The sequence below is a fragment of the Lytechinus pictus genome, chromosome 6 (assembly GCF_037042905.1).
Source record: "Lytechinus pictus isolate F3 Inbred chromosome 6, Lp3.0, whole genome shotgun sequence".
Taxonomy (NCBI): domain Eukaryota; kingdom Metazoa; phylum Echinodermata; class Echinoidea; order Temnopleuroida; family Toxopneustidae; genus Lytechinus; species Lytechinus pictus.
In genome coordinates this window covers 15,162,542-15,179,368 of record NC_087250.1, presented here as the reverse complement: position 1 = coordinate 15,179,368, position 16,827 = coordinate 15,162,542, and the positions used below count along the sequence as shown (strand labels likewise).

Below are 16,827 nucleotides of genomic sequence, written 5' to 3'. Positions count from 1 at the left end.
AGAATAAAACATAAAACAAGGGCCAGCGATTCAAGAAAAATGAATTAATGTTAAAAAAAACCCTCTGAAAATCGTTAGAAGTTAATAATTTGCATGCACCTGTCCATGATTATGTAGTAACTTTATAGCAATGGCAATAAAATAATTTTCGCTTTTCATACAAGAATACATGGTGCTAAAAAGTTTGTGAACCCGACGGGGATATGTACTTCTTCATGCTTAGTGTTGAATGTAGACGTTGAGCCCAGAGAAACAAACTTTATTGAATGTAATAATTTATCACCTGACTTCACATGTGAATATCTAAAACATGACAGAACTTGAACACTTTTAGATATGTTCATTTCCTGGTGGGGTTCACTAACTTTATAACTGTATATACTCCTTCTTTCCTGCGGAAGGGGGAGGGGATGAGAACGGGCTGTAGGCAGTGGCGTACCTAGGATTTTCCACAGGGGGGGCAAAATCGGCCGCCAAAAAATTTGACAAGCAAAAAAAAAAAAAAAAAAAAAAAAGATCTTCAATTAAAAAATGAAGGTTTTCGTACCACAAAAAATTTGACAAGCAAAAAAAAAAAAAAAAAAAAAAAAAAAAAAAAAAAGGTCTTCAAGTTCATCAGGAAGCGATAAAGGTCTTCAAGCGGGTCAGGGGGGGGGGGGCAAAAAAGGTCTTTTAAGCTCGTCAGGGGGGGCAGGTATATGTGTTTTGTATGGGTTGTGACTCGTCAGGGGGGGCAGAGTGCCCCCCCTGCCCCCCCCCCCCCCCGTAGGTACGCTAGTGGCTGTAGGGTGTGATGTCTAAAATGAGCACCCCATTGAAAAATGTAGTAACTTCAGGAGTAGCAATCATTATTTTTTTCAATTTGATAAATTACTATCTTCTCCTTCGTGGGGGGGGGGGGGTTAGGAAAAGCCTATTTTAAGTATGAGTAGCCGGTTAGCCCCAATGGTGCTTATCACTTATGCCCACTTCATATTCCTTTGAACCACACCCCATCTCTTCTTTCGCGCGTAGATATGTTTAAAAGTCACTCCATTGATGTTTATGACAAGGACAGATTCCTCGATCAAATTAATTGTGACGTAACAATGATCCGTGATTGATCGGTTGATTGTCACCCGATTTCACTGATAGTCGCGATAACAATTAGACGATAGCAGTCAGATAAGATGAGATAAAATAAACCGCCATTGACGCCATTTTATCGATCAGAATATTATTGATTTCTCCGGTGATTTATAAATTCAGTCTTCAATAATTATTTTAAGATATCCTGCGCTCTGTAACCTGTGTTGTATTTGATATTGTTCATCGTGACAAATAAATCCAATTCGTGCTGATAAAAAAATCATCACATAATTTTTCTTCTGGGTACTCGAGGGGGGGGGGGGAGTAAAATGGAGGAAATATATTGTTTACAGCTGAAGTTGTAGAGGTATATTCATTTTTTCCATGAGGCCTGTCATATTTTCTACTTTTTTCCCGAAGAGAGGGCAAGTCTCTCTTTTTCAAAATACTTTTACTGATCCGTAAAAAAAAGATTTAAAAAATACCGACTATAAGGGGGCACTTCGTAACGACGTTATGGTGCTAGTGGGGGGGGGGCTCTAAATTTTTCGTTGAGTTTAGGCCTAAATGTATGCTACCCCACGACATAAAACAGAAACATATAGTATAGACAGAAACAGAAATATTGATATCATCTTTAAAGCCTCGTGGCGAGCAACTCAAGCGATAAGTGTTCAGATCGATCAGTATGCCCGGATAACAATGGGACAATACCCTCTTTCACGGGATAATGATCTCTCAAACTCCGTTCAATATTTGCTCGCTTGTAGTCCATTATCCATTCACAGCATCGATTATTTGCCATAGGTGATCGTCATTGCGTTGTTGTGTATAGTGAAGGCCGATTAATTGAAGAAAAGGTATGAATGTAATCAGTTTCGAAGCTATCAGTGCTTGCTTTAGAGTTTCAATTTAAAATAAAGGGTTGCACGCGAAGATACAGGGGTTTATCTGTTCTGATATGGTTAATGTCGATCGAAACCCTGATTTACCTTTACGATTTTATTTTCATATCTTTAAGTCGTAAATTCTCTTTTTAAAATGATTCTCTTATATAAAAAAAATAATATATTATTAATTCTCTTATTAAAATATGTGAGTGTAAACTTAGCTTTCATCTGATAACTACATTGGAGAATTGTTGAGAAAGATCCACTTTCATCAGTAACTCTTAATCAATTAGTATTTTTCAATAGGCATGCCCCAAATTTAGAGTAGGACCTTTGCACTTCATCATTATACAAGTTTGTCACTGCATGTTTTTCTCTCTCTTATAGTACAATTCATGAAGTTAGATATTTTGTTCACGCGTGTAATGAAGCTACTTGACAATATTGCGAGATATTTCATCTTGTCGATTCGGCTTAGAATTATCATGTCGGCTTTTTGTAAGTTGTCGACATGGCCTTATCAGGCCATATCTTGACATAATTTACATGATTTACGTCGTTATGTCAACACATTTTAGGTCACCTGGAAGACATCTTATGCTACTATACCACGACCACACGTAGATTTTAGAATTCGACTTGGAAAGATATTTCATATCGTATTGCCAATAACCGGTCATAATGGTATACGTACTAAAGTCGACATCTTTTCAACATGGTCAAATAACTCATGTCGCTGACAAACCGTAGGCGCTTGAATATTGATAAGAAGGTACAATAATATTATATGAAATCATATAATTTTCTGTTGACCCCCCCTGACGATAAGTGCCCGTACCCAAAACACGCGGTTACATGTATATATGGTATTTGACAAAAGAAAACTCATAGGCCTAAATTATTCATCTAAATGAGAAAATAAGATAAGATTTTTATTTTCTGTTTCTTGACATGCAATCATCGTGTGGCTTCAAATTGGGGGCAATTTCGATGTAGTTTGTTGTGTCTTGTGACTCTTGTCTCTTTATTGTTAAAAAACCCCACAAAATAAAAACACTTCGCTGCGTCCGGTCCGAGAGTAGGGGTTTTCGCTTCGCGACGCATGACAGATTCAGGAACATATAAAATGTATTATCAAATGCCCTTCATGACAAAGAGCAACCAAGAAGTCTTTGTCGAACATTGATGAATCAAACCAGCAGTTCCGTCCTTGACTCTGAAAAAATGACACATTTTCAATGTTGTCGTCAGCTCCGGAATTTAAGACAAAACTGCTGCTCTGTTCACCAATTTTAGTCAAAGACATCCCAGCTGTTCATTGTCATTTGACGGGAATTTTAAATACATTTACTGCGTTCTTGGATCTGTCCCCATTGCAGTTGCGAAAATTAACTTATACATGTATATAGTTTTGTAGTACGATGACGGTGCGAACGCGGATGTTACATGTGCCTTCATTTTGCAGGGATTATCGTTGCTTTCAAAAAGTGAAAAGTACTGTTTATGATCAAAGTAAAAGTTGACAATTCCTATTAAATTCAGATTCAATTCGTGTCAAAAGCCTTGTGGGGGATGGTATTTTTATCGGCAGTCATGACAGTTGTTAACACTTTCCTTTCCCTTTTTTCTGTTCTTATTTAGTCTTTTTTTAAATGTCCATCTTCCCTTTTCCCTTTCCCTATACGCGTCATATAATAATCTTTCTAATCAACAAACCCTTCGCCCCCGGTCCGTAGTTAGAGGTAATCGTTCCATCTTCAGCCTATTTAAAATACCAAAATGCCCCGTAGTCCAGCTATTCTTAGACTAAGGGATGGTCCAGAATCCTTTGAAATGCTAAGATATCGAGGGCAACGGGTTTTGTTATGACAATAGAGATTATTGCCATTTAATAGAATTTTGTCGTTTTGTTGATGCGTGGTCACTGAGCAGGGGGCAAAACAGATACTTATCTATTACGATGCCTTGATATTCTAAGGTTTCCATTGGTGTCGGGTTGTGCCTATATTTTCTGTAATTAATCGAAAAGAACGAAGCTCTATTTTACTTTTGGAAATAGGATAGGTGCATGATTTATCACATTTAGTGTCATGGTGTAGACCTATATGTTCAACTCTCCCGCGTTACTATCGGAGCGGTGTGTATTTGAACCCCATTTACCTCTGAAATCACTCATCTTCACTCGCAAATTGTTTTGTCTGACAACATATTGGGATGGTTACCGTATGAACCTACAATGTATCAGCTGTTTAAGGAAAAATCTCAATTTCATTTTACAAGTAATTTTCTTTTAACCAACATTCTGGTATATTCATATGTTTACCGACAGTATTTTTTCAGGGTGTTGTACCATCCGATCTATAGTGAAACAAGTATCATTTGCTATAGCAATGCACTCAAAACAAGAATTAAAAAAAGTTGGATTGAAATGTGAATGGAGCAAGTCATCGTATACAATACAAAGAGATCTTGACAAAACATCAACTTGTACAAAAGGGTATAAAAAGGTCTCCCTGTAAAATTTACTGATATGCCTTGAGAGTGAATAGTTTGATTATAATAATAATAATAATAATAATAATAATAATAATGGTTATTTATATATGCGCTATACACAAAAGTATCACAGCACTTACAATATTGTCAGACATATCAATTAGAATATTAATATAAATCTTAAGTAACAAAATATATATAAAATTGTGTACATTAATTGAATCACCTTTTTGTATTCTCTGCTGCGCCAGGTGAGGCCTGGTGGCCTCTTGCTTGCTGCTCCGTTCACCTACAATTTAAGGGACAAGGGTTTTCGTCCCCTCCCCTCCCCTGATGGAAATAAATGTGATTTTTCAGCCCAACCCCTTGCGTCGGGAGGAGCGATTGCCTTTTGTCAGACATATTAATCAGAATATTAATATAAATCTTAAGTAACAAAAAATATATAAAATTGTGTACATAAATTGAATCACCTTTTTGTATTCTCTGCTGCGCCAGGTGAGGCCTGGTGGCCTCTTGCTTGCTGCTCTGTTCATCTACAATTTAAGAGACAAGGGTTTTCGTCCCCTCCCCGCCCCTGATGGAAATAAATGTAATTTTTCAGCCCAACCCCTTGCGTCGGGAGGAGCGATTGCCTTTTTATATTTTTCATTCTGTAATTTTGGCTTGTTACATTTTTTTTTTTTTTTTTTTTTTTTTTTTTTTGGGGGGGGGGGGGGTGCCTTGTAGGCCCTTACTCCTGAGGAGGGATGGGGGGGGGGGGCTAATACTACAGAAAAGCACAATATGGATGCAATACACATTTGAAAATATTGGCAATTATGTAAAATCTTATTAATTTCTTTGTTTTCAGACTGAGCTGGCATCATCGTCTGTTGATTCCACATCGGATACCAAGGTCGAGGACCCGAGTTCAAAGTTCATATCGGCATCATATGCAGGACCTGACATTAATGGAGTAAGTACATCAATAAACACATCCAATCCAGAAATTAAAAGTGTACACATTTTTTGACGGCTGGGTTATGATCTTACGATTAAGCCTGGTTCAAGCGGTTGTTTGATCAGTATTTATTCTACAAATTACCAAAATTTGCATCTATCTTCATTTTGGTAGATCATTTTACAGAGATCACTGCCATCGCCCATTGCAGGAAATCTCTGTCACCACCGACATTAATCATTTGTTTTCAATGCGTAAAGCCAATATTTAAGCAACTTGAAAAGCAGATCAAGTCAAAGTTCATGCAGAGATCTCCCATCCACTAGTTTAATTTCACTTCATTGGAGTCATGTAATAGAAAGGTTGGTGATTAATTGTACACTTGATTTTCATGATTAATTGTAATTGTATATTAAAATTAATGCAATCAATTGTAAAAGAAAAAGTTTTACGACCATAGCTAAGCCTTTTATTATGGAACCCTGGTGTAATTAGGGGAAAGCGTTTTCAAATTATATTTAAGTTATTGTGTTTCTTCTTTTTGTCAAGCTTTTGCTCACTCTTGAAGCTATACCTCCCCTCCCCTGTACATGTGCCTTGTCTTGCTCTCTCAATTTTTGCTTTAATTATGTATCTATCCCTAAGATTATTATCTTTGAATTTCTCTCTCCTTTTTCAGAGTTCAAGCCAGAGGTATTCAAGGCGTAAAGCTTTGAAGAAAATGAGACTGAACAATGATCGAAAGATTATATCATATCTCAGGGTAAGATATATATTTTTCAAAAACTTTTTATAAGTTAAGCTCATAATTCTGCTAATGGTAAGAATAAATAATAAATATGATAATAAAAATGAAAATAATGATGATAATAATAATAATGATAACAATGATTATAATATAAGACACTTACAAGATAATAAATATGATATGTAGATAAGTATATCAATTAATATAACCATCATATTAATTAATTCATTTATTATACAAAGACAGTGAAATAATTAATTGAATTAGGAATTCAGAATATTTCAGAATATCATTGTTAGTTGGGGGAGGGGAAGGGTGTATTAGTGTACTCTGCAAAAACCAGTAAATAACTTACAAAGGAGATAACATTTTAAGTTACAAAACAAAATTTGGATGGAACAAAAAGTCCAAAAATTAGTATAAAGGGTATGGTTTTGAATAATTTGGGTGCAATTAAATTCAGGAAATCATCAGAAACCTCCAAATGAAAAAACAACAATTACTGTCTATCTTTTCTATATACACGTTTTGACTCTCACATTTCTTCTATTTCTCTTGTGCACCTCAGAGTAGAATATTTCAAAGACAATGACACTACATAAATTCTTACTTTATATTATTTCGTCTTTTCCAGAGACGCTTTCGAGAGAGGGCTGATCCGTGGATGGATGATGAGACGATAGAATCGGACAGCCAGGGGGATAAAACTTACAAATTCAAACCAAGGGTAAGAATCACCTGTAATGAACAGTTCATGCACATAACCATCAGGGTCTCGGGAATGATTTTCAAATAGGGTGTGCTGGTTTGAAAAAAAATTGACTTCCAAAAAGAACAAAACAAAGCAGCACTGCACTCCCCAGGGCCATGGGGAAGGGCTAAATGCAACTTTCTGGACCCCGTCTTAAAGAGTTACGATTGATCCAATCAACCACAACTACGGAAAGCCAGCAATACGAACATCTAAAATTAATGTTTGTTCAAAATATTTTCTAGATGTGATGTATATTCATGCATTCATTGTTTTCTTGAAGCTTCAGTGTGCTTCTCTTTGTTTACAATGGACATTGTACAAATTTCTTGGAGAATCAATTATGACATTGATGAATTTACATATAGTTGAGGTTTATCAGATCACTCGTAACTCTTTGTAAGACGGGAGCCTGCTATCTTTTGAGGTAAGGATGCAAATAGGTATTTCTTAAAGTGAAGACATTTTTGGAGGCTTCGGGAAAGAAGAACTGTGACCCCCACCCCATTCTCAAATTCTGGATTTGCCCATTATACAGTACTTGCACAAATAATGTTATTATACTGTCATAAAATGAAAATAATGTCTTCACTCCAAGAAATTTGTTGAATTTTCTCTGATGAAGGAACATTCAGTTTTACTTGTGCATGAGTTATTTTCTTTTCTAATCTACAAATCCAGGCTTTGATTAGACGTAAAACATTTAGGAGATTTAAGGAATATCGTTACAATGCATCCTGCAACTTGATAATGACATACAGAATACACAAATATATCTAATATATAAAATCATCTGATTTATTCATACATCATTATTTTCAAAGAATGTTCTGAAATTTGGGAATCCACTGAGAAGGAGTTAACTCCTGTGCCACTATGTCTTACAGAAAAGCAATATCATATACTTTTTTCCACAGACACCTGGCAAAGTTGACATCTTTACCAAGTATAATGAGATCGGTGGTCGTGTCAGCAAGGAGGGGCATATTGTAGATGGTTTATACCCTGGAGCCTTTTCCTTTACACCTTTGCCAAGTGACCACCCTCCAACTCCTGATTATGATGAATCTGTTCCTGCTAATGGAGCAGTGGACAAAGCTCCAGAAACATCCCAGGATGATGTCAACAGAACTGTTGAAACCAGGGCAAGTCCAATCCTGGTGCCGTTGACAGGAGCAGGTGCGGACCAACCTTTGTTCCAGAAAGGGAATCCTCCTGCAAGCAGTGGAAGACTTGACAAAGCACCTTCTGAAAAACTAGAACTACAGTCCATCTCAGACAGTATGTCCTCAATGGGATCAAGGAACTCTTCAGGACGGTCTCGCATGTCAAGTGGCATTAGCCGCGATGGAAGCGTCGCAAGCACCATTGCAAGTTCCTCAAGAACTCCAAAGCCACCGGAATTGGCCATCAAACCTGATAAGTCGGCTAAAGGTTCCCCAATGTCCCCTCTCGCCAAATCACCTAGTCACTTGTCGCATTTGCCAACAATCAATACAAGTAGAGTATCATCACCTCTGGCTGCACAGTCTGGGAAAGATGTGAAGCTTCCTTCCCTTGGGATGGATACCAGGTGTCATTCAACGGTATCGGCACAAGGTCGTCATAGTGGACATCAGAACCCAGTAGATGACCACCAAGTCCTCTCATGTGTATCTCCTGTACCTACCCCTTATCCTGAGGATGGGTTGGAGTCAAGAAGGTCCATGGAGTATCAAGAGGTTGTTGACAGTATCTTGAAGAGCAGGGTAGATGTCCGCTGCTCCTGGGTGTCCAATATCTTCAGACTCTGTGTCTCATCCACTTTCACAGGTAAAGTATCAAAAGTTTATTTTTTACTTGTCGGTATGCTTGATAATTGATTTTGTTATGATAAAGGGATGCAATTATGAAATTGAGCTTTGGAAGGGTGTCAGGTTGCTACACAAGATGTATCTTTCTTTGTCCTTATTTTCTCGTGAATTATTTTAGCATGCAGGTAGCCTTTTTTATGCAGACTTGTGAGTTAATAAAGATATTTTGTATTCCCTTCTCTATTTCAAACAATGAAAGACAACAGTCTGATATTTCTTACCATAATTGACTGCCAGTGGATATAAAGCATAGATTTGTTAGTTTAGCAATCTTCTGGAATGTGCAGTTATGGAAAGGGAGACAGAAACATACTGTCTACAACTTGAACTATAATCTGAATCAAAATACTTCAAGGACAGAATGAATGTCATAACAAGTAAAATATTGGAGCCACGTCTGTATTGAAATGACTAGAGCAAGGCTACCAAACAGTAACAAGGAGAGTAGTCTGTTGTGTATTAACCTGTTGACTACAGGAACCAGTTGGTCCCTGTGCAAAACCTATGGGAAAAGAAGATTTCAGTAGTTGATGGGTTAATTCAGGTTATGACTCCTCATTAAAGTATTGATATTTATGTATTAGCCATAGGCCTCTAGTCTTCATGTACAGGCTACAAGTTCGAGGCAAGGGTGTTTCTTTTCACGTAGAAAAAAAAACAATCCTGGCCTTTATAAATACAGTTGGTCCTTTAAGATACAGAGTCATGGCCTTCAAACTAGACTTGAATGAGATTTTTAAAATCATTTCTCAACAGATTTTGGAGCAGAGCGCACTGTTCTTGTTGCCAAGGCCTATCCGAGATTGCGGGCATTCTGTCGTGACCGGGGATTTGAATTCCAGGTCTGTGACATGAACTGGGGCTTGAAGGAATACTCCACGGATGATCATGCCTATGCTGCTAGCTGCTTGGCTGAATTGGAAGAATGTGAGAAGGTCTCCAAAGGACCTTTCTTTGTGGTAAGAACGATAGGAGAAAGAGACGTTTTCCTTTATTCTAATCATCAGCATCATTATCATCATTATCATGATCAACATCACTATCATCAATATCATCATCATCATCATCATTATCACCATTAGCATCACTATCATCATCATTATCGTCATCATAATCACTATCATGATTATCACCATCATCACCATCATTATTATCATCATCACCATCATCTTCATCATCATCACCATCGTCAATCATCATCAACATTATTATCATCACCATCATTATTATCAGTGTAATCATCTTTACCATCAGCAGCACGATCATCATCATCACCATCAACTCCTCAAATCTGGCCAGGTATCCTACCCATAATGCAACATTCTGAGAAGTGCAGTTATGTAATAATTAAGGTCTCCTTTATAAATGACAACATCCTAATTCACTTCTCAATTAACTCATACTGCAATACTGAGTAGTAAAACAAGTACTTTTCCTCTCAATGGCATTTTAGTTTCTGAAATTAATGTGGAAGTTGGGAGGGGGCGTCATGGTCTAGTGGTTATGACTCCTGTCTTTCAATCGAAGGGACGTGGGTTCAAATCCCAGCCATGGCGTGTTTTCCTTCAGCAAGACGTTTACCTACATTGTGCTGCAATCAACCCAGGTGAGGTAAATGGGTACCCAGTAGGATTTATTTCTTGACGCTTTTGTGCCGATATGGCGGCTCAGCTCCAGCCGGGGTAATACTAGAAATATGATACCAGGTATCTAACAGTTGAATATATGCATATAGCAACTGCGCTTTATAAATGGACATATCATTATTATTATCATTATTATTACTATTAATATTATTATAATAATAACAATAATTATTATCATAAGGATTGTACAAAGAGTTACGATTGATCCAATCAATCGTAACTATGGATGGCCAGCGACGTCAACATGTTTTATGCATGTTTGTTCAAAATATTTTCTAGCTATGATGTATATTCATGCATTATTTGTTTTCTTTAAAAAGCACTGTGCCTCTCTTTGTTTACAAAGGACATTGTGCAAATTTCCTGTTGAAAAATTTATGACACTGATGGATTTCCATAGAGATACAATTGATTGGATCAATCGTAACTCTATGTAAGACGGGCCCCTGGATGCTCCTCATTTAGTCTATAATGATTGTACTTTCTATTATAGACTCTGATGGGACAGAAGATGGGATTCCAAGCCCTTCCTGATTCTTTCCCAGTGGAAGACTTCTCCTCCATAGTATCAGCGATTGAGAAGGATCGAGACCACCACATAGCTACCAGGAGACCCTCCATGTTCCCAACACAGAGGTAAAGTAATCATGATTGGTGATTGGTGCCCTGGACCCCAGTCGTACAAAGGGTTGTGATAGATTCAAATCAATCTCAAATTGTGATTGATCTAGATTTTTATAGTTAAGTGACATGGTTTCATCAGTTACAATCTGTGTTTGATTTGTGAATCTGTCACATCCCTTTCTAAGATCAGGCCCAGGTTAATTCACCAGTCGTTCTGTGGACCTGGGTTGAAATCCCACCACTGCCACCACCTGAATATTCAGAATACTGTACAGATCATAGGAGTATAGGATTAGGTATGAGGTTAGGGTTGATATCTTAGCTTAAAAGATCTTAACTTGTCAGTTTTTACTGGGAATCATGGTTTATATCTTTTAACTTGTATATGAGAGTGTGGGTATTACTGGTACGAGAAAAAATATTAACAGCTAACATGTATTTTGATGAATCTTTCTCTGATGGGGTGTTTGAATTGAATAACATGTATAGGTCTTCTAATTGGATGAAATGTGTAAATTATCTTGAGTGACTAAGGAAAAGAGTTTGCAGGTATTTAATTTAACAAAGGGGTTTTATGATGCTCACTCCGGGTGGAAATATTTAATTCTTTTGCTATGGGCCTACATGTACCTCTGAACTACAACACAGTAAAAACCCTGTTTAAAATTGTCATACATCACTGTTTACTATAAAAACCTTACAGAAGTTGTTTCACAACCATGCTTTATTTATTGAGAATTAAGTTTTCAAAATTAAACTTTGTTGTTTAATATTCTATACACATACACTGTTTAAACAACTACTGTAGGGTCCATATACAATAAAACAGCATCATATAAAAAAGGTTAAACAGCGTTTTTTTTTTTTAAACTGTGTAGTATGTGTGTTTCCAATATCCTTTTTCCATGTTTTGTATAATGTGGCCTTTCACTATCCCAATGCAGTATTGAAGAACAACTGAACAGTGGCCCTCCTACTGTAGAATCCAAAAAAGATGGTACCAGGTAACTTACATATTTTCTTCGCCAAGCCGTATTTATCATCATTGTCGCATTATAGGGCCCTGTGACATTTAGTTATGAAATCAATAATTTGGCTGATTTCTACAATTGATTGCATTGATTATTGTGTGTGATCAATTGCAGAAATAAGACCGGGATCAATTGCTTAGCTTTATGTTACGGGGTCCAGGGTTGAAGATACACGGCCCTGTCTTAATGGAGAAACTTTCATTAGGGGCCCGTGACATAAAGCTTAGCAATTGATCATTTGGTTGATTTCTATCATTGATTTCAATGATTATTGTGTAAGGTCAATTGCAGAAATCAGACCGGGATCAATTGCTAAGTTTTATGTTACGGGGTTCTGGGTTGAAGATACACGGCCCTGTCTTAATGGAGAAACTTACATCAGGGGCCCGTAACATAAAGCTTTAATAGCAATTGATCATTTGGTTGATTTCTACGATTGATTGCATTGCTTATTGTGTATGATCAATTGTAGAAATCAGACCGGGATCAATTGCTAAGCTTAATGTTATGGGTCCCAGATCTTGAACAGCAGCAAAGCACACAGTACTTAAATCAAAGCTCATAAAATACATTGCCCATCATTTACTATTCAAATACCATCACATTTCATGACCTTCCCATTTAGAATAAATTTTACATTTTTTCCTTCCATGCTACGATTGAATGTGATTAAAAAAAATTTGTTTATGTGATGCTTACTATGTTATTGTTCCATATTGTTTGCATGCTTCATGCTTTCTAGTATGATATTTTGTTTGATGGTGAAGGGTTTTTAACAAATTTTTTTCTTGAACTAAAACAAATAAATTGCGATTGATAATATTGCTTTTAGAAAAGAAATGCAGTATATTTGACAGTTTTCTAGTTTACTTTGTAAATAATCATTTGTTTTTCTTTTTATACTTGCATTGCATGTTGCTAACATGTATGTTAAGTTATTCATGTATTGTGTTAAACATATTGCTTTTAGTGTATACCTCTGTGATTACAATCCAGATTCATAAGATTTTTCATTGGTTGGGCTTTTATTTCCTTTATAGGCCCTACAATAGAATATAAGCCTGTATTCCTTATCAAGAGTTATCATGTTATCATATTGATAAATATTGTGCCTATGTATTTTTCTGCAGATATAAGCTGATCAGACGAACCCGTTTTATGATGTAACTTCTTTAGAGTTAAAATAATTCATTGCCTGAAAACACACTTTTATTTTTTCAAGCCTCAACCTTCAATCAATGACACTGATCACCATTCACACAATTTATTTTCAAGGGTCGGTTTGCACAGTGCAGCAAAAGATTAAATGGGATCCACATGTTGCTATGGTTATGCAACAATGCATGTAGTAATTTCACGGGATAAATTCTCAATCAGGATATCTGCATGCAATTATTCTTTTGTGTTATATCATATTTTATCAACTTCAATGATTCACTGCAAAGGGTTCTTCTTCTTCCCACATTTTCCAATGGGCTCATTACTTTCACATTGTCACAGAATTACGGAGTTTAAGAAAATAAAATTAAAGAAACCTGTTGCTGATGGTATCATCCATATCTTATTCACTTTGACATATCCTCACCAAAAAGTCTTCTTGTCACTATATTTTCCATCTAATAGTATCACTACATTGATGCTTTAAAATAATTTACAATTGATGAAAATTACAGAAATGAAACCTGTCGCTGTTCGAATCATTCTTTATCTGGTGTTGAATAGTCTCATCTAATTCAATTTCTCACCAAACAGTCCTCTTGTCACTATATTATTTTTAAGTTGATGGTATCACATTCACACAATTATAGAATTGAGGGTAATGAAACGTGCTGGTAAAAACCTGATGCAAAGAATATATTGCCACACAATGTGTTCACATACTGGACTATGTGAAAATGTGATTTACACTAATACGAATGCTCAAATTTAACAATGTAATGACATTTTCACACTGTGGATTCATCTACGGTGTGAATGTTCACAGTGCCTTCACATGTTTGACTGTGAAACTTTGATTCAGACTACTGCAAATGCTCAAGTTTAATTGTGTGAATGCGATTTTACATTGAGTTCCACACTGTGAACACACTGTGTTCCATACTTTGGTACACTGTGGAATATGAGGTGTGCTTTACACTGTTCAAAGCACAAATTTAACAGTGTGAAGATAAGTTCACATAGTGGACTATGTGAAGATATGACACTTTTGAAAGAGCTCAAATTTCATAATGTGAAAATTATTTCACACTTTGGACACCTTGACAACATGAGCATAGTGTGTTCACTGTTAAAAATTGTCAAATTCAACAGTTTGATTGTGGTACCACAGTGTGTTCACACTGTGGAGAGTGAACACATTGAACACACTGTATATGAACAAAACTGTGGACACATCGTGTTCCACACTGTGGGTAACACTGTGATCAAGCTGTGTTCACACTGTCAGTAACACTTGGGACACTGTCCTTTCCAGCAGGGAAATTACCTGCATGTTTTCATTACCCTTTCAGCATGACAAACTATATCCCTCTTTCGTCTTAATCACTTTGCATGTGACCTTTTTCTCTCCTCCATGAAGAGCAAAGCGTTCTTTGTTGTCTAGTGTGAACCGCATGATGCTTTCCATGAGGGTGTTCGGTGGGATAAACCGTCGGTAACGCACGTTTGTTTCTAGCTTTTTACACTGCAAAATCAGTGGTGTTAAACTATACCAGTCAGTGTTGTCAGAATTCCTTAAGAAGCATTTTGATATACCAGTTTTAATCCATGGGTGTTATTAATTCAGCAGCCATTGGTGTTATTCTATTTCCGAGACACTATTGGTGGTATTCTCATCGCAATGGTTTAGTTAACTCTAGGTTAACTTCGACCAAACATTTTATGGAATGCTATAGTAACCATCTTATTTAACAAATTTAAATCATTCAATCTGATAGTGAAAACATTTCTAGTTTATTCTAAAAAGAGAAGAATATGATAATAGGGTAAAATAAATTTATTTGGTGCATACTAATCTTGTTTTTCATTGATATCGAAGAAGGGGGATGAAAGCTAGCTAGCATTCCATAGAAAGGTAGACTATAATACACCCAATTTGGTGTAATATACAAACTATACCACCCATTTTGGTGTAATATATGAACTATACCACCCAATTTAATGTATTTGTAACTCCTGAGGTCAAAGTTCTCTGACAACACTGCCTGTTGCTGTTTAACATCATAGTTTTTACAGTTTGGGCATGTCCAAGGCATTCTCTCCCAAGTATTACGAATAGGCCTATCATCTTATTCTCCTCGAAGTCTATATTTCAATTCAGTCATTAGAGCTTGTGCAAAATATGGATTCGCAATGAGACAAGTTTCGAGACAATTCTTTGGACCTTATTTTTATCTTGATCTCAGTCAAATCTACTAGAACTTCTAGTCAGTTTTCAAAAGTAGTGCATCATTGTAATACTTGCAAAATGCCTTGGAAGTGCCCTGTTTTTGTTTCATTTTTGTTTGTTTGATTTGATTTTTCACTGGTCTCTTTAATTTGATTTAAGATGTAGGGGAATGATCATTATTTTTTTGTTTTCTCGCTTATTTTTTATTAAAATAATCTGATTTATTAAGATTGTGTAATGGAATTCCAACTGATTTTTTGTATTCAGTGTGAGACGGTTGTCAATCCTGATGATTTGGAATATAATGAGAATACTTCCAGGGAAGATGCATTTATTAACCAAACAAAAATACAACCCAAATTATCAATCCAATATTGAAACCCAAAAATATAAAGAATGAAATTACAAATTGAGATATGACATATTTAATCATTATATTTTCCTTAATCAATACATTTCATCATAATTCGGAAGTCAAATTATTTTCAGAGTTCGACCCATTTAAATCTTTCATAATTCATTCTAAAATAGGATGCCAATTTCGTCTGTGAAAGTTATTTAAAAGCTCATTTTCATGTGAATCATGCATTTTGTTATCACCACTTAATGCTTAATACTAACTTTCATTCACTATACACATTCATTGCATGCTTCATACAGTCGGAATTCAGTTTGGCGGTAAGTTGCTTGTTCTTGGTTTCATGTGTATGCTTATGTCATTACCATTTCAATCTAGTATTTTCCCCTCTTGAATTTGCATTTCTTTTGTTCATCCTTTCTCACCTCAATCTTCTCCAACTCAAAGTAGATTTTTCAGTTTTCTTTCTGTCTTGAATTTTAGACAATATGTTTTCTGAAGTCAAGTTCATATGAATTGAAAGAGATGTTTGTTGGTAAAAAATATTGAATATTGCGCTGGATATGAACAGCATAATGTAATGTGCACATTGAAAATTTAAGTATTGACATACTGTCTGAATTCTGCACTATATTCAAATTGTTAAACAATATTTTTGTGGGCAGATATTATTTGATGATGACTTATTGTGTATAAGAATCAAACACGATTTCAATGGCATGAAATGACACATTTATGGCATATTTTACTTTTGTATGATCAAAGGGCATTCTTTCATAACACTTGTTACCAATATCCAACACGATAAGTCTATGGCAAATACATTCTTAGCCAATCAAATTCCAACACTTCAGTAGCTTTTTACAGGATAGAATTATGAAATGAGGTTCGTGTATATCTAAATTTGATAAAATGACAATATCCCACCGCTGCCACAAATAAATCAAGATGTAATTTATTATTGTATTGTGACATCACTACGCTGTCCTGCACCTGCCTATTGATAGGGGTTTTGCATTTTCGCACCTTGA

General features: G+C 36.0%; 1 protein-coding gene across 1 annotated transcript in view; it reads left to right on the top strand.

The window, feature by feature from the left end:
- The window catches only part of LOC129263228 (uncharacterized), a 46,905-nt gene that overhangs the window by 5,606 nt on the left and 24,472 nt on the right, over positions 1-16,827 (top strand). Inside the window, exons 2-10 of the mRNA XM_064100426.1 lie at positions 5,308-5,412; positions 6,077-6,160; positions 6,780-6,872; positions 7,814-8,708; positions 9,506-9,708; positions 10,889-11,031; positions 11,964-12,023; positions 14,629-14,703; positions 16,099-16,116. Of these exons, the coding sequence (XP_063956496.1) occupies positions 5,308-5,412; positions 6,077-6,160; positions 6,780-6,872; positions 7,814-8,708; positions 9,506-9,708; positions 10,889-11,031; positions 11,964-12,023; positions 14,629-14,703; positions 16,099-16,116 (1,676 nt within the window). The remainder of the gene's footprint in view (positions 1-5,307; positions 5,413-6,076; positions 6,161-6,779; positions 6,873-7,813; positions 8,709-9,505; positions 9,709-10,888; positions 11,032-11,963; positions 12,024-14,628; positions 14,704-16,098; positions 16,117-16,827) is intronic.